At 47.8% G+C, this 19367-nt stretch overlaps 1 protein-coding gene across 1 annotated transcript in view; it reads right to left on the bottom strand.

Annotated features, from left to right (window-relative positions):
• The window catches only part of csmd2 (CUB and Sushi multiple domains 2), a gene marked incomplete at both ends in the record, with an annotated part of 345949 nt that overhangs the window by 22517 nt on the left and 304065 nt on the right, over window positions 1-19367 (bottom strand). Inside the window, 9 exons of the mRNA XM_083645747.1 lie at window positions 1833-2015; window positions 4050-4223; window positions 5685-5873; window positions 12542-12715; window positions 12928-13101; window positions 13246-13419; window positions 14189-14383; window positions 14811-14996; window positions 16485-16673. Coding sequence (XP_083501873.1) covers window positions 1833-2015; window positions 4050-4223; window positions 5685-5873; window positions 12542-12715; window positions 12928-13101; window positions 13246-13419; window positions 14189-14383; window positions 14811-14996; window positions 16485-16673 — 1638 coding nt within the window. The remainder of the gene's footprint in view (window positions 1-1832; window positions 2016-4049; window positions 4224-5684; window positions 5874-12541; window positions 12716-12927; window positions 13102-13245; window positions 13420-14188; window positions 14384-14810; window positions 14997-16484; window positions 16674-19367) is intronic.

Below are 19367 nucleotides of genomic sequence, written 5' to 3'. Positions count from 1 at the left end.
TGTTGCTATGATGGTGTCAAATCAGCAATCAAGTATTCTACTCAGCCTGAGAGACAAGTCAATGGCCACATCACTGGCATGAGATCTTGTAGATCTTTTGCCTCTCGTCCCTTTGCTATCCGCTGGTATCAGAATTGAGCATCGTTAAGAACCAGGATCGATAAGCAGATTCGGAAACATAATCATCCAACCGTTAAAAAATCCAAACAATACCCGAAACATGCAGGTTGGTCAACATGATTGTATTACCATTTTTCTGGGTATCAAAGTCAAATAATTCAAATCAACCTCCCATTCAGTTACACCAGAGCTTCACCTCTTGCCCTCTGGCTGAGCTCAACCTGAACATAATGCCTGCTGTCTGCATCACTTGTTCTAATCCTCTGCCTTGACTGAATGCATGAGCTCTTCTCCACAAGGATTGTACTCGCATTGTTTGCAAAGTCAAGGAGGACAAAAGACAGTGCTCACATTTCCCTTCTTTATTTGGCTCACAGCCTTCTTTCTGCAGAGCGTTTGAACAAGGCTCTGTGCCGAAACGCCAACGCGTTTTTCTACTGCGATGTGAGCCAAATAAAGAAATGACGTCTGAGTATTTTGTCCTCCTTGACTTTGAGATTTGAGATGTGCTATCCTTTCATCTTTTTGGAACATGTTTTGGATTTGGGGTTTACCACTCCACTGAGAAGCCCATTGTTGAAGCGCAACCTTTTTCCCCCCCCAAACATTGTTTGTAAAGTCTTTGTCCTGTCTCTGTCTCTGTCTCTGTCATCATAATGGATAGCGCAGGACCACGACACTGCCATCGATTGCTTTTCTGTCCGCACGTACACACTCGCTTTTTCAGGTGCCGGCAGCAGAATGGACGCCGCTGGTGCAGAAGGGCAAAGAACAAAAGCCTGTGGTGTTTAATCAATGGTGAAAACATTCCCTATTATGCTGCCCACTATCTCCTGCTCAATCTCTGATGTTTGCCCCTTTACAAACACACCACACAGGCACACACACAGCACGCCCACACACACACCCACACCCACGCCCACACACACACACACACACACACACACAGCACGCCCACGCCCACACACACACACAAACACCCACACACACACACAGCACGCCCACGCCCACACACACACACACACACACCCACACACACACACACACAGCACGCCCACACACACACACACGCCCATGCCCACGCCCACGCCCACGCCCACACACACACACCACGCCCACACACACACAATTCTTACATTAATCGATTTGGGCACCCCTAATCTCTGCCATGTCTTTTCACAGCGGCCATTTTGTGTCGAAAAGGCAGAGTCAACACAGGTGCAAGCAGAACCGTAATGATGGTTTACAACTTCCAATCATGGAAGTTGTAAACCATCATTAATGTTTTGCTTGCATCTGTGGTTACCCTGAAACAAAATGGCCGCTGTGAACAAGGCCTGCATACACGCAGCCACACACGCGTGCGTGCGTGCGCACACACACACATAGACACACATACACACACACACACACACACACACACACACACAGAGTACAGAGTACAGAGTACAGGCAACAGAGTACAGATGAATGCTTTGAAGTACAGTATGCCCATGCAGTTAGAAAGCCTCTCTGTGATCTTCACCACCCACCAGACCACTCACAGCCCAAAGTATATTTCATCGTTTAGCAGAGACAGAACCGCATATTCATATGCACTTTCTTCACATACACAGTTTTGCCAGGGCAGAAAAAAGTAGCAAAGCAGTGGCTGTGTGTGGCCGCGCGCGCGCATGTGTAGAAATGTGTATGTGTAGAAATTCCTGGCTTACCGTGACACTCAGCCTGGGTGCCCATCCAGGTGCTGTTCACCAGGCAGGTTCTCTCAGGCGAACCCCTCAGCGTGTAGCCGGGCTCGCAGCTGAAGCGCACCGCGCTGCCCACTGTGAACTCCTCCCCCAGGCGGATACCGTGCACCGGAACGCCCGGGTCACCGCACAGGCCCGCCGACTCGCCTGGAAACACACACATGCACGCACGCACGCACGCACACACACACACACACACACACACACACACACACACGCGCGCGCGAACACACACGGACAGACACACGCACACACAGGGTAAAACAAATGTGTCAAACATAGCGAGCAAACATGTTTTAGGATAGGAAACCATTACTCATGTGGAGACTAACACACATTCGAGCCATACTCTCCACATGAGCGATATTTTTCATATTGGAACACATTAACAATGATTTGAACCCGCCTCCATCCTCCATAGGTAAATCATACCACCCCCCCCCCTCCTTAAAGAGTGATTGGTTCTACATTATGTTTCATTACTGTATGTGTTCAGCATGCAGAAAATGTGCAGGGCCATGCAATTTCTCATCTCACTGGTTCCGCACGTATACATTTTGTGCTTTGCTCCGTGATCCCATGCAGCCCATTTAAAACAATCACAAAACATTTAGTGCTACTGTGTAGTGCTCTGTGCTCCTGCTTTGACAGGGCTCTGGTCAACATCGCTGCCTGGACAGAGCATCGCTCACAAAGTGAGGGCGATCTGTGTGAAAAGGTGGCCTTTATTGTCCATTGAGAGAACGCCAGCAATCTCCAGGATATATGAATGTCATGAATTGTGACATTAAACTGTCAGCATGCTTTTTTTCTATCAGTCACACACACTTTAAGTGTGTGTGTGTCTGTGTGTGCATGTGTGTGTGCCCGCATGCATAGGTGTGTGTGTGTGTGTGTGTACGTACGTACGTACGTGTATGAGTTTGTGCATTGCTGTCACTGTCTATGTTTGTGTATGTTTCTATCACATCTTTGTGGATATGTATTTGTGCACATGCCTTTGCTTGTGTGGATGCCCCCATGGCCTTGTGTGTGTGTGTGTGTGTGTGTGTGTGTGTGTGTGCGTGTGTGTGTGTGTGTCTGTGCGTGTGTGTGAGGGTACGAGGAGCCCTGAAGCGCAGCGCGGCAGCGGAAGGGGGAGGGGGGGACATAGGGGAGGTCAGGGGCAGACATCTTTATAGTGTTTTATAACCCGGGCTGAGGCGTGGGCGTCCTGGCTCCTCAGTCTAATATGAACAGATTAGAGCAGCTTTATGGAGGACACCGTCTTCGCCCTTGAGGCCTGCGGTGGTCTGTGGTCCCACCTACTGAGCTCACCGCCTACACACAGCCACCCCACAGAGCTCGTTATTTGTTGGCGTGGCATCACGGAGGCATCCGCGCCACCGGGGGATGATTTTTTACATCCAAATTAATGGAGTAATAGAGGCAGGAGGGTGGGAAGAGGTTGAGAAATATAGGCTACCAGCACATTTTTATGATCTGATGCCCCCCGTTCCAATCTAAGGTGATCTTGAACATAAAGTGAGCACTGTCCTTCATAAAGCAGGATTATTTGGAGTTTCATACCAGTACCAGTGGCTCCTGCATTACATGACTGGCTTTCCTGGGGAAGCTAAGCACGTCTGGCTGTGGAGACTCCTTGGATGGGAGACTGGTGCTGGAAGTGGTGTTGGAGGACCAGTAGGAGGTGCTCCTTCCTCTGGTCTCATGAATAATATCCCCAATGCCCCAGGGCAGAGACAAGGACTCTGTTCTGTGAGTGAGCACCGTCCTCCGGATGAGAGGTTAAACCGAGGTCCTGACTCTCTGTGGTCATTAAAGATCCCATCCCGATCTTCACAAGAGTAGGGGTGTAACCCCGCAGTGCCGTGGGGGGTGTAACCCCGCAGTGCCGTGGGGGGTGTAACCCCGGGGCCCTGGCTAAATTCCCAAACAGGCCTTCCTTCAGTCCTCAACTCTCCACGGTGACAGCTGATGTGTGATGAACGCATACTGGCTGCCGTGCATCACCCAGGTGGGTGCTATACACATCGGTGGTGGATATGTGATATGTGAAGCACTTTGAGTATCTAGAAAGGCGCTATATAAATACAATCAATCAATGAATTCATGAAATATTACAGAGGCGTCATTCCAAACAAGCAGTCAGCCGGTCAATGTGGGAACAGTGTTGCGTACCGGAGCAGTGTGGTAGCGAGCCGCTCCACCGGCCGTCCAGCTGGCACATGCGCGTCGTGTTGCCGACCACACTGCGCTGGCCGATGCAGCTGAAGCGGATGACCGAGCCCACCGTCCGACGCTCGCCAGATATCTGGGCGTACGGCGGCATGCTGGGGCGGTCGCACAGCACCACTGTCCAATCACAGCAGAGGAGAGAGAGAAGGAGACCAATGAGCAAGTCCAATGAGGAGGAAATTATCAGTACAACAACATATATGCAACATTGTCCTGCCTCATGAATTCAGAAAAACAACACAGTATGATGTAATCTTAGTGTTGGGTGATGCATTATTCAGCAATGCATTTACTTTTCCCAATAATGAGCGGTGTAACAAATTGTTCAATCATTTGAGTAGTAACATTACAGTTACTAGTCCAAAAAATAAATATTCTCTTCGACTGTCAGCCCCTCTAAATAACAGTTGAATAGACTACTTGCACAACTCCACTACTTCCTGAAATGAGTAGGGCATCTTGGTTTCCTGTCCTACACTATTGGATGAACTGATTAATGTCAGGTGTGCCTGATCACTGTTGTTGTGACTGCAGCAGTCAGGCACACCTGACATTAATCAGTTCATCCAATAGTGTAGGACAGGAAACCAAGATGCCCTACTCATTTCAGGAAGTAGTGGAGTTGTGCAAGTAGTCTATTATCCAAAAACTTGTTTTCAAAATTTGTTTTCCTCAAAATTAGTTGTTGTTTACTCACACTGAGCTAGTTTAGATTAGAAATGTAAAAAACAATCTGCTCTCTTTGAAGCAAAACACACTCATTTGATTTTTATCAAGCAAAAGAATGACAAGAACATTGGATATCAACACTCTGTGCTTCCCCTGATCATTCACGCAGGAGCATAATTCATCACAGGAGGTAATTGTGTTATGCCAATTTACCAAGGCAAGAAAGGATGCAATCGGCAATTTTGGGGGTGTAATGGAAAAGTAACACACCCAGTCGTGTAACAAATGACTGCTCCCGGGAAATTATGCGATAATATTACTTTTGAAACTTGTAATGATTAGGGATGGGGATCGAGACCCGGTATCAATAGGTATTGATCGATAATTACTCAAAACCCGAAAATCAATCAGATGAGCTTATTGATACTGCTATCGAGACTAGCGGGTCCTATAATGTAACGTTAGGTCTCGAGAGAGGAGTCATGTTATTTACCTCAAATCACTGGTGCACAAACATAATAAAGTTTTGGAATTCAATTGAATTGCCTCACCAGGCTAGACAAATGTCATTCTGTTCATAAATCAAACAGTCACAGACTCACAGTTAAGCAATAAAAGCCATACCAGTTCTCTGATGAATGTATCGTCATCTCGTCTTTCCACCAAATAATAGAAAAGTATCGATAGTGGTATCGATGAAGACTCCGATTGTTATGCAGTCTCGAAAGCGGTATCAATATACAAATGTACGATCCCCATCCCTGGTAACGAGTCCATTCTTTGAGCTCAACAACACTGCATTCAAATCCCAATAGCTGTCTAAACGTTCACTCACCATTGCGTTTTCACAGCCTAATTAACACTGAAAATCATGCGGCGCCACTGACAGCCAAGCGCTGTGGTACTCACGCAGGCACTTGGGCAGAGAGCGGTCCCAGGTGCCGTCGCCCTGACAGCCGATGGAGCTGGTGCCCAGGAGGTAGTAGCCGGGGTTACAGCGGTACGACACGGTGGTCTGGAAGCTGTAGCGATGCGGCCCGCTGGGCAGTACCTGCCTGACGCTGTTCTCCACATGGCCCGGCTCTGTACAGTTCACGACTGGTGAAGGGGGTGGTGGGGGTGGGAGAGAGAATGAGTGAGAGAGATTACATTATTCATATTTGTTGGAGGAATGACCATACTGCTCACATTCCCCCACAACTCTGCACTTTTGCAACTTTTGCAGTAGCCTAGGTACTGCTGTATATTTGAAATGCCCCCCCCCCCCCCCCCCCCCCCCCACCATGAAGAGGCTGAGGTCAGTCAAGACCAAAACCCCTCGCCACAAGAACAGCATCTTCCCAACTGTGGATGGCCTCATCAACAAGGCCTGAAAGCCCCCAATGCGAAGGACCCTACCACACACACACACACACACACACACACACACCCGACCTCATCAACAGGCCAGAAACCCCCCACTGCCACTGAACCTATGCCCCCCTTAAACAAACATTCTTTTTACCTTATATCGTTCACCTATTGCATTGTAAATTCCTATCCACCTTATTTTTGAATGCCCCACTGTAAAAAATAATTGTGCGTACAAGGTCCGGTTTAACGTGACTATTGCTGCAGCTTGCCATTTCCTAAAGTATTCTACTTGATTTGAAAAGATGGCTGCCTACACTCAGTCTCTTGTACCCTGGCTGAATTGAACATAACTTGGTCAATAAGTATGTAACATACAAAATAAAACAACCCGTAATATCTTAATTTGATGTAGAATGCAGAGGACATGTAACTGTTTAGTTAAACTTGCATTCCAGGAATATTGTGCTCTTAAGATGACGTTAGTGGCTCGAGTCTGTTTCGTCCTGGAACCCACACGCTTTGCGGTGGTGGTTTTAGCGTAACCTATGTGCGATTCGAGGCGTAAAGTATGTGCGTTTTAGCGTAACTTATGTGGGATTCGAGGCGTAACCTATGTGGGGTTTGGCGTAACCTATGTGCGATTCGAAATAACGTATCCGAGATAGAAAACGTTATGAATAGCCACGTTATAAATAACAAACTAACGCCGGTGATCCGTATGGAAACAGTGTTACTCGAAATGGTTAATATTGGCCACAGCAGGCGATTACCCATGAATGCACTGCGCTCTTAACACATTGAGTGCCACAGCGCTTCAGTAAAATTGTCTGGAGCCTGTGCCAGATTCACTTCCATTCAGTTGAAAACAGCTATAGAATTTTTTCTATTATGGCTATATTAACGGGGCTGGACTTTAATGAAACATTGAACACTCCTGCTTCTTCCAAAGAAGAAATTTTGTTTCTAGACAGTTCCATTATGAAATGACAGCCTCTCAAAAAAGTGCACTTTCAAGGGTTTTCTGTCGTTTTTTTTTACTTTCCAAGATATAGTCCCTTTTATGAATACCTTTTGCACTCTAATTTCGAGCACATTCACTGACTCTGGCTGGTGTTTTCTGATGTGGTGGCGTGTGGTGTGGTTTCTGTGCAGCCTGTGTGCCACACACCCCTCTCCCCCCCCCCCCCCCCCCCCCTCCGAGCTGCGGGCTCCTCCCCACACGCACAGAGTTTGTTTTCTCGACTCCGTTTTTGCCCCGGACAGATCCCAGCGCCCATCAAGGAAATGATGCGCGCTGGCAAACGCGACTGAACGAAAAGGCTTGGCCGTTCGGCTTCGGATGCTGGCTTTCTAGGAAATCGTGTGGAGATAGATAGAAGCATAAGAGCTCAGTTGTGAGCGCGGATGCAGCCGAGCCCACTGTCCGCTGTAGACAGAGCAATATATACGGCTCTGGCAGAAAGCATGCATCGGTTTCCACTTTGATCACGGCTTTCTCCGCTGTCTCCTGTACAAAGTAAAGGATCTGAGGTGGGTGGAGCAGCTCCTGTGACGATGTTTAAGGTGGCGCCGTGTGATCCCTTGAAGGGATTCATGCTCACTGGCTAGGTACGACCTTAAACAGCAGAATTATGGAATAATATGAATTATGATTTTAGGACGTCCACAGACGTCCTTGGCACTCCTCGTTACTTTTTTTTAGGACGTCCACAGACGTCCTTGGCACTCAATGTGTTAAAGGGATATTTATCGACGAGATTTTTGCCAAGCTGGACCTGATTAGTGATTTGCTCCGTTCGCCCAGACGGGTGTCAAGCTGTCAGCAACAAGGCTGGGAGGATCACACCGGAAGAAGCCCCCATCAGCAGATCAGGCAAAAATGGCCGCCAAAAATAAGGTGGATAGATCACCCATGACCTTCTAATTCTTGTGTATTGTATACATACTTACATTGGACTGCACTTTTTCATTTTTAGAAATTTTTATTTCTCGATTTTTGTCTTCCGATTATTGACGTTGACCGCTACGTTGCATACTTAACACTAAGTCATATTCCTCGTATGTACTGTAATCTGATTACTGTGGCAATCTACGGTAAGTGCTTCTCATTGGGACTCATTCCAAAACACACTCCCTTCCACAGCGACTAATCCCGTTCATTTTTCCCTCGCTCGTTTCCTCTCTCCGTCCGTCCGGCCCTCTCCTCATCTGCTGCCGCTGCCACCTGCCCACCAGCCATCCCTTCACCCCCCCAATCCAAATGAAGTAGGAGGCAGACTCTGGAAACAAACATTGTGCTTCATTAGGGAGCCAGGCTCCTGCTGGCCTCCACGCTGCAGAGCCACTGATGGATGGAGAGCTCACAGGAGAAGAGGCAGCGTGTCAGTTTAGCAGCAGATGGAGAGAGCTGAGGAAGGCGAGGGATGAGGGGATGAGTGAAGAGAGAGAGGGACGGGGACGAGGGGGGATGGTGGGGTTGACAGCGAGAGAGGAAGAGGCCCTGATGGTGCAATATATATTAAAATTCGTGACATAATGTTATCGGCGAGAGCCTTTCAGCAAAGTGTCCCAGGCTATAAGGCGCCTTTCACAGCAATCGTTTTGAGGCGGCAAAGCAGGAAGTGAAGCAGGTGTAGCCAATAATATTAGTGCGGGCCCTGGCACGGAACACCTACATGGAATGGAACCATATCGTTAATGGTGTTGGTTATGCCTGCTCTACTTCCTGCTTTACTACCTCAAACCGGCTGCTGTGAAAAGGGTATATATATATATATATATATATATATATATATATATATATATATATATATATATATATATATATATATATACTATATATATATATAGCAGGGGTTTTCAAAGTCTAAGACTATGTGCCTCCCCTCAGACAAAGCTTGGAAAAAGGTGCCTCCCCTTAGTTCAACTGCTCAGTTTCACTAAATTCTTGGATGCCTATACACGAAATCTGCAAAACTACTGTATCTCTGAAACATCTCTTTAACCAAATTGTGCACATTTAGACTATTCTATGTGATTTGATAACTTTTGATAGCTAATGTCATAACTAATGTAAAATAACTAAATAATTAAAAAAAAATCACTCCCATTCACTGAGCCTCCCCTGAAACTGTTTGGAGCCCCCCTGGGGAGGCCCGCCTCCCACTTTGAAAACCTCTGGTCTATGGGATGCTTTCTTGAGCATCTGCAATCCCAACATACACACGGAAACCCGACTACATGACTTCGGCATAGCAGGTCTACAGTGAGCAAAAACTCCCCCAGAATTCCTGTGTAGTATACTGGGAAAAACAACTAAATGTGTACGGTGATGCCAAAACACTAATGGGGTGCAGAACAGTGTCTAGGAGTGCCCACGCAGCCATTATGGCCCTGTTTGCCTTGCCAGTCTCGCTCCCATGTGCGCGCCTTCTCCACCGCCAAAATGAGCCCATTGTATGCTAATGTATCTAAAAGCTTTCTCATTTGCATGCTCCCAAGCTGGCCGGCGCAGTTAAATCACCCCCCAAATACCTATTATAATGTATTCCTTCCAGTGGAGCGCTGACCCGTGGTGCCATCATTTACAACTTGCCGCATAATAACAGTACAAAAGCGTGTTTGAAGCGGCGCCGGCGCTTCGGCAGAGCCCGTTATGGAGCTTTGAACAGATGTAGCGGGGCGACGTGGGCTCAAAACGCCAGCCGCCGGTCAACTCCCAACAACTGACCCCCCCTGGCAAACGTTTGGAGTGGCCGAGTGGGCAGGGAGAGGAGGGGGGGGGGGGGAGGGTGAAAGGGGAACAAAGACTAAAGAGAGAGGAGAAGAAGGGCCGGGGTAATTTGTCTCTGTCCCCCTGAGGAGCGGGGACCCCGGCCACCCTCTCCTCTTGGCTTCCTGCCAAACACATCGCCCATGTGGGCGGTGTGTCAAAGTGTGCTTTTTCCCTGTTCCGTTTCGCCTGTCCATGAAAGACAAATAAACGCACGCGCGTGCACACACACACACACACACACGAATACGCACACACACACACGCGCACACACACACACACACACAAACACGCACACACACACACACACACACACGAACACGCACACACACACACACACACACACACACACACACACACACACACACACACGGTTCTTTCCAAAGAAGATGGCATTGCTGTGACACAAATTGCTGGTCATTAGAGGTATAGGACCCTGGCTTTATTGATGGAGTACAGCAGACTCCTGTAGTTAAGATCTGGACCCTGGATATCATTAGCTTTGTGTGACTGACCGCCTCCTGCCCGGCCCTTCCCTCCGCGTGCCACTCTCCCACCCCCCTCCTTCTCTTCCCTTCATCATCTCTCCGCCACCCTCGGTCCGTTTTGAAGCCCAGCAAAGGCTCTCAGTGAAGAGCCGGCGGTCAGCGAAGTGCAACCATACACTGTGTACAAAATTTGGACGAGTCTCGGGCGGCTCGCACGAGACGCCGTGAGATGAGGGGTTTCCCACAGAGCTGCAGCTCCGCCTGCTATTGGTCCAGTGATCGGCAAGCTGCGTGATCACTGGACCGGCGAACTGTCAATCACGCCCAAAACATAATCTTTTCTATCGTCTATTTTACTCTAAACAGGTGAGTTATATAAAAATCCCCCCAGTTAAGTTGTTATGAAAGGTGAAATTAGCGACCAAAACCGTGTTTTGAATCAGGCTGTAAACATGTTTAATCCTGTTGTAATGTCGTGCATGTTAACATGGGGGTGAACGGGGAACGACTCCCTTTTGGAGCCAGCCTCAAGTGGCCATTCGAGGAACCACCGATTTGATCTCTTCCGCATAGGCCCCATTTGCATAGGCTTCAACCCCGAGCTTGCATCGAGTGCAACGCGGTGATGCAACAGACGAGGAGCGGCGAGGTAGGGAGGAGTGCACAGAGAGGAGAAACTTGAGGAGAGACGTGGTGATGAGTGGGGATGAGGGGAGATGGATGGAGCGTGTACGTGTTGCTGTTGTCGCAGCACTTCTTCTGACACGGAGAGGCTAAATGCAGGGAATGTATGAAAGGAGAGCGGAGAGCACGCACCGCCCAATATGACTTCAATGCCGTAATTAAGGTGATAAATCTGATTGACAAAAAGACCCCTAAGCTGCTTATGTCTCCGCATCAACAGTGAGGATAATGTGCTATCAAAACAGACACCCACCCCCCACCCCCACATAGACACACAGGCACACACACAGGCACACACACACACACACACACACACACACACACACACTAAGACACGCAGACAAAATGCATCTCGGAGTCACTGTCTACATGGAAACAAGGCCAATGCTAATATGATGTGGGAGAGCGGAGCGGAGAGATTCAAGGCGTGTGTCTGGGAGAACATCTCACCTGCTTATGCATGCAGCAGCTCAATGCACTTCGCTCTCTCTTTTTTATCAACCGGAGGATAGCTCGGAGACTTTTAACCTCCGCATCCCTTCATAAATGTCTTGAAAAAAAAAAAGAAGGCCAAATCCATCCTTTCTCTCCTCATTTAAAACAAAACTCACAAGTCAATCCGTCATTGGTTCTTGTCACCGCCTTGTCACCGAGGGCGCCGACCTCTCCGGCAGCCCTTTTCCGTGCCTGTCACTGTGCCTTCAGTTAGCGGGGACTTAGAGACAGACATGGCTGCCCACATCCGTCGCCTGTCTGGGAAAATATGAATGCTGCCAAATTAAAAGTCCTCGCCTCCCTCGTTCAAAGCGGATTCTCATTCCCAGATAGAAACCAGGATGCGGGTCTCAAAAGTCCGCCGTCTCTCTCACCCAAGGCTCGAGGACCCCGGCGATTGCTTTCGGCTCCCTCTCCTCGGCTATTTAACCCGGCTTGTTTCCCTGACAGACAGGTGAACCTTTGGCCGCATTCGAGGTAGCTAGGCTAGGAGGAAATAGCGCCACATGTAAATATGACCCGGACTCTTCGCGGACCCTGCGGGTGAGCGCGTGGTAATTAAATCATCCAGGCTTCTCTTTGCCTTTCCATTTCTATTTCCCCTAATGTACCCTTCCTCCCTCTGGATGGCTTCATCTCTGCTCGCTCGGTGATTGAGGTCGTCTGTGCTCGTTAAGGATGTGACCTTGCAAGGATACAATAGGCGGCGTAATACATGATGGGAGAGGATAGAAACGTACATCAACGACCACACGTTTTCACAATGTCCTCACTCTGTGCGTAAGTTATGTACGACGCGGCTAGCACAATCTAGATTCACACGTGATTAACAATGCAACAGTTGCAGTCCTTCGAAACATACACTGCCAAACACGTTCCCCATAAACAAACAGGGATATAACAGACAAACAAGGAATAACACATGCATCCCAACTGACATGCATGTGTATCCACATACACACACACACACATACTTTTGCACTTGGGGAGGGCGTTGCTCCACTGGCCGTTGGACTGGCAGGTAGATTTGACAGCCCCCTGTAGAACGTATCCGGTATTGCAGACAAAGCGCACGGCATCATTCAGGTTGAACTGGGTTCCCTGGGTCACACCAAAGGTAGGGTTGCCAGGGTGACCACATGTGATGGCTGTGGATGTCAGGCAAAAAAGATAACAGTTACTTAGATGTCCAGAGAGTGTCATTAAATTCCCCAAAAATCTATTAATCCCATGAAAAACAAGACCTGCGGCAAAATAATCAAAATCTAACCTCTGCTAAGTTGACCAGTTCAAAAGTCCATGCATAACTGTCAAATCCAAAGCTTTGGCATTAATTAGCCATCTGTTCTCTCGTACTTACGGACACAGACGGGCGTGCGTCCTGACCAGCGATGATCCTGTTCACAGATTCGCACCGACACACCGATGAGACGAAAGCCTGGGTTGCATTGGTACACCACGCTGCCTCGGTAGTTATAGTTCTCCCCATTGATCTGACCATTCACTATGGGCTCAGGGGTGCCGCAATGGCCGGCTATGGACGAGTGGGGAAGAAAGAGACATGCTTAGACTTAGACTGCAATGAGGCGCTATTCAATTTCATTCATGTTTTGAAGTCATTTTTTTCAACAGTTTTTAACCCATTTTATCGTGCTGTTTTTGGATATGGGGATCTCACCTAGACACTGGACCTGTGTTCCACTCCAAAGCCCGTTGGACATACACTCTCGGACCCGTGAGCCCACCAAAGTATATCCTGTGTTGCAGGAGAAAATGGCTGTGGCTCCGTACACCGTCAGTGTCCCAATCTTGTTGCCGTTTGGTGGAGTGCCAAGGTCTCCACAGGAGATGACTGAAATGAGGAAACAATAGTGTCTATTATAACCTCAAAATGACCAAAGATAAAAAACACCTGTGCGTCTGGGTAGTGCATGGGTAGATTCCCTGCCTACAAACACGAGGGTCGCAGGTTTGAGCCCCCGTGTTCCCTCCGGCTTGGTCGGGCGTCCATACAGGCGCAACTGGCCGTGTCTGCGGGTGGGAAGCGCCTCCGCTGGTTGGTTGGGGCCCCCGTTCGGGGAGGGGGAAGGGGGCATGACTGGGGGGAATAGCATGATCCTCCCACGCGTTACGTCATGCCGGTGAAACTCCTCACTGTCAGGTGAAAAGAAGCAGCTGGCAATTGCACATGTATCGGGGGAAGCATGTGCTAGTCTATGGCTCTCCTGCAGAGGGGGTGGAGCAACAACCACGACACCCTAACAGGGAATTGGCCAAGTACAATTGGGGAGAAAATGGGGAAATCTGGGGAAAAGGGGGTGGAAATTACCTAAAAACTTGAACAAAAACAACAAAACGCCTCATTTGTTTTGTTTGGATAATCACTTTGTTTGGTTGTCATTCACATTATTTTTGCTGAAGTGCATGCACCTGTTTAGTAAGGTAATTTTCCTTCCTAATATCACAATTAGACCGAACGTAAATAAGAGTTATTTGGGTGCGTCAACATTTTTCATGTCTGACAAATTACTTTTACTGGCAGTGTTTTTCCCGGTGCATTAGTGCAAATGAGGCTATAAACAGGAGGAAAACTGCACCATGGGACGTGTAGTCACACTCACTGTCGCAGGCTGGGCGAGGATCGGGGTAGTTCCAGCTGCTGTTGGCCTGGCAGCGGATGACCCTTTGACCCCTGTAGTAATATCCCGGGTCACATATCAGCATCATAATAGCGTCATATAGGTTTTGAGTTCCGTAGATCAGCCTCCATCTCCCATGATCCACGGCAGAGTGGCCGATGTCAGGGCAAGTCACAGCTGCAAAGGTCAGAGGTTAAACCAGCAGCATTAGATAATATCTACAATATACACAATATGCATGTTGTAATAATATTGGAAAGCTTGATTCATGAATAAGTTCCTGAACTAATACTGTACACTATGTGACCCCAACTTTGCAGTGAGTTGGACAGTAATCTGCTTTAGCTGCTTGTGGCCACACATCCCAAACTATGTTGCAGGGGATTTGAAAGCTGAGTGTTAATCTGAAATGATCCTACAGGAATACTCTGAACTGAAAGTACTGCAGCTTTTCAAACTTCTGAAATGCCCAAATCTAAGTATGTAAACATAGATCCGTGTCCATGAATTCTTTAGTATTTATGAATTGAAAAGCATAGTCCACATGGAGATGTATAATGCTATTTTCTCTGTTGAAAATGAATGGTTGAACGGAAATACTCACATATGCATCGGGGCGGGGCCTCAATGGGGCTCCACCTCCCAGATTCCTGACAGACCACCGAGGTGGTGAGGGGTCCCGCCAGCCGGAAGCCGGGGTTACACTGGTACATCGCCCTGGCTCCCAAAGTGAAGTCTTGGCCCACAATGCTGCCGTTGACTGGAGGCACCGGCATCCCACAGGACATGACTGGTGTGGGAAAGGCGGATATTGCAAGAAGATAAGACAGAGCGGGTAGATGCGGTGTATTTATTTATTTATTTATTTCATCCACATGAGATTGAGCACATCTGGATTAGAGCAGGTGTGGAACGGCTCGTTTCGCCCCCAGGCAAACCAGCAGAGACAGAGCGGGCAGCAAAGTGCTTTACAACAGCCATCTTTGTATGCACAGCTAACAAGAGGCTCCCTGTACAAATGCACTCCCCGAGCTGGGATCATTGTGCAGTAAACATCAGCTAGCGCCCCCCATCTGCATACTGGTAAACACTCCAGTCTGGAGAGAGGGCGTGCGATTCATAGTGGAGATTACACCTGCTGTAGACTTAACCAGGCACTGACTGGCTGCCCCGCTACTCTGAGTTTCCACCTGGAGCTGTTGTTGTTAATGCAGCCAGTTGGAAACTAGGCTATGGCTGTGTAGCTTTCGGATTTCATGGTAACAATCTAAACACAAGCAGAGGGAGAAGCTGAGACAGTCATTGGAAAATTGAGAATTGAAAATCAATTAACACAATTTTAACTGCACAATGGCGTCACTGTCTCGCACAATCAAAAATAACGATTTTTGTAAGTCCCCCCGTTCCCCCCACACACACAGAAGTACTTTTAAATTAAAGTCAGTTCACCTTCTTTTTTCTTTTTCTTGTCTTAGGTCACTTTAAAACTTTTATAATGTCATTTAGTTGACAGTGGGTAACTGCATTTTCTTTTTAATTCTGGTGGAATTATGCAATTACCATATATCTTTTCAAATAAAAATTAGCATTGGGAGAAGTGCATGAAGGTGAAAATAGCTCATAATATCGTCAGATCAAACAATTCAGTTTGGGTCATTGAAATCTCGTTAATATAATGTAGTGTGTTATCTCCATAGCCATTCCTGAGGAACACTGCAGTGAGCTTCCTTGGAGCACGCCCAAGGCTCAGAGGCTATTGCTGATGGCACACTGTCAGTTTAAATCACCCTTTGATCCACGGCTAAATGATTCACATATATTTTTGCAATCAACTCAAATAGGACTGTTAGAAATACACTCACTGCAAAGAAATATACATCTTAACAAGTCAATTAGTCGAGCAGCGAGTCTTAAAATCAAATATCACAATTTCACAACTACATTTCCAAGGATGTGTCCCACTTTGGGCAATTCGAGAAAAAATTTCACTTGAGTCAAGAAGATTATTGAAACAAGGTGACTTGTAATGCAAAAAGTTGGTAAGATTCCATTCCAAATAATTTCCCCTGGCAGATTTGTTTCACTTGTTTTCACTTTTGATGCAAATGCACTGGAAGCAGCTGTAAACTACGGTACTCAAATCCTGACAGGCCTATGTAGTGAGTGGGTGGGAGCGTGGGATCCTTTCTCCAAACACCTGGGTCATGTCTGTGTCTTCTTAACAATTCCACCACCCCTCCCAATCGTCCCACACACTTGGCTACAGGTGGGCTCTCACCTTGGCACAGTGGCACTGGTGCATTCCACTGGTAGATCCCCTGTGGCGTCCGGGTGCAGGTGGCGCTGCTCTGGCCAATGAGCCGGAAGCCCTGATCACAGCCGAAACGCAGGCCGCTGCCCAGCTTGGTGCCTGTCAGGCTGTGCACCGTGCCATTCACCGGGTTGATTGGGGGACTGCAGTAAGCCGCTGTGAAGACATGAACAAAAAAAACCCCAGCTAAAAATATGAATAAACATACATTATAATTGAGCGGGACAAGCATAAAAACACGATAATGACGCAAGGTGATGCAAGTTGTTGTGTGTGAGGAGGTGAGCGATGAATGCGGCTTTAATAGCGTCTGAGCCCGCAGATCTCCTTCACATCTGTCTTCTGCGCCTGGCGTGCCGAAGAGGGATTAATATTAATGCGAGGCGGCGCTACACTGCAATATCTTTAAGGCAAACGCTGCAGACGAGAGACAAGCAGAATTGATTAAAGCAAACTAAATGTCCTGCAAAGCGGAAACGGGAGCTTGTCGGCGGCAACAGGGGGAGTTCATAAAAGTGATGGATACACAATAAACGGAAACAATGTATCTGTTTTTGTTTGTTGGCTAAATAGGTGGCTGCAATAATCATACATCATCCCAAGTGGTGCCAGGCAGCAACAGGTCCGTGTGGGTTCCACAGAATGAGCGACTGCGGCTGAATTGCATTCTGCATAAAGATCTGGCAATAACGTGGCGTCAGCAGCAGCAGCAGACAAACACACACACACGGGCAGACGGATAAGGAGGTTTCTTTAGGGAAAGTTGAAGATAGCGCCCCCCGGTGTATCGGGACAGGGCTGCGTGACGTGGCGAGCGGCGCAGAGTGTGGGGGGGAGATTAGGATGGAAGTGGACCAAGGACACACACACACACACACACACAAAAACGTAGGAATCATCCATTACACTTAATCGCTATGACCACATTACATGTCTATAAAAATGCAAATTTCGGCTCAAACCACCCGCATCCGGCAATGAAGATTCACTCTCTCTATCGAGTTTACTGGGATTTTTTTTTAGCACCACGCAGACGATCCGATAAGACTCCCTTACGGTATAAAAAGTTACAGCCGTGTTAACCGTGTGATATATATCCAGCATTTATGAGATGTTGCTGTCGTCCCGCACAATTGTTCCGCTGAGGCAGAGAATGTGAGACTTTTCATGTGCGCCGACGGACCGTTTTGTGGCACTGAACGAGATGTTAGATAAGGGAGAGAGCGAAAGTGGAGTTGAACACTTAGATGCACTGAGTGAGACACGAGATACAATCCTTAGCAGGAGCTAGACTTGATTGTTGCTCGGGGATTCGCTAATTCCGTGTTCAACTTGAGTTTGAAGGACAGGAAGTGGTCCAGACAACAACCGAGGGATTAATTACCATTATCTCCTCCTTGATGGCCAAGAGGGTATGGCTAAAGCATAGGCAAACCCAATGCGTATAGCCAGTGATATTTACTATGCAGCCACAGGTATGTTCCTTGGCAAGGCCTACTCCTGTCAGTCACCGTGACTGGCGGCTTCACCTCTAGCTGTGTCCACATTTGCCTCACTCTCTTTATTGGCCGCTCTGTCTCTCCCTCTGCCAGTTACAGCGTACGGCTTGTCCTGCCGCAATCAGCCCTCCAGCTCAGAGAAATCAGGTCTACATGGGCAGCTGACTGGATTGGAATGGATATTAGACACGGAGGCTGAGAGGGAGGGAGGGAGGGAGGGAGAAAGAGAGAGAGAGAGAGATGCAGAGACAAAGACAGCAAGACAGTGACAGCCAGGCAGACAGTTGATTGATGGATTTGATTGAGGTTGAACGGATGGAAGAGATGAACGCATATAAATGAGGGGAGGGAGTGGCGTGAGAGGAATAGGGGTGAAAACAACTCGGGCGGGGCCATATTTCGATATTATATCGATATGATCTGAGGCTAGATATCGTCTTAGATTTTAGATATCGTAATATCATGATATGGCATAAGTGTTGTCTTTTCCTGGTTTTAAAGGCTGCGTTACAGGAGTGAGGTAGTTTTCTACTTAGCAGACTGTTCTAGCTGTTCAATTATTTGCCTTTACCCACTTAGTCATTATATCCACATTACTGATGATTATTTATCAATAATCTCATCGTGTAGATAATTTGTGAAAGCTGAACATTTAGCCCACTTCGTAGAAACCGAGATATATATCGTGTATCCCCATTCAGCCTAAAAATACGGAGATATGATTTTTGGTCCATATTGCCCAGCCCTAGATGAAGAGAAAGAATTGACAACAGAGAAGGGGAGGGATGGCAGAATAAATGGCAGCTAGTCGGGCAGGGGAAACTGGAGGCAAAAGATGGATGGATGAAGAACACAGCCGAAGACATGGGATCTGCCTTTGCCATCTGTTTCTTCCTCCCCGCGAAGGTGCTACAGAAGGAGACTCCATATTGGCCGTGGCAACTTGTGCTTTCTCAGCCGTCACTTAGCCCGTCTGTCAATTAGCCCGCTACGGCAAAATCCATCATGGCCAACAGAAAAATGAAAAGTAAAACAGGCAAGGGGAGGAGGAAAACAGGAAGGAGAAACGACAGAACATCGAGTTGGGGAGGCAAGAGGGGTCCACTGAGAGGAGGAGAGAGACGATTAGTCAATCTGGCTGAGTGGTGTTGATATGGAACGGAGGGAGACTTTTAAATATTTACACAGTCATAACTCATAGCGAGTTATGCAGGTGTCGTATACCAGTAGATCCTTCATGGGAGCAGAAAAAAAAGACAGAAGAAGAATAACCAGTGCGAGCAACAGCATTTACTAATTCCCAGACCTGTGCTGCACGGAGGGGAGCGCTGCAGATGCTTACCGCCCCCGT

This window comes from Poromitra crassiceps (assembly GCF_964638095.1).
Source record: "Poromitra crassiceps genome assembly, chromosome: 11".
Taxonomy (NCBI): domain Eukaryota; kingdom Metazoa; phylum Chordata; class Actinopteri; order Beryciformes; family Melamphaidae; genus Poromitra; species Poromitra crassiceps.
This window is presented reverse-complemented; position numbering and strand designations above follow the sequence as displayed.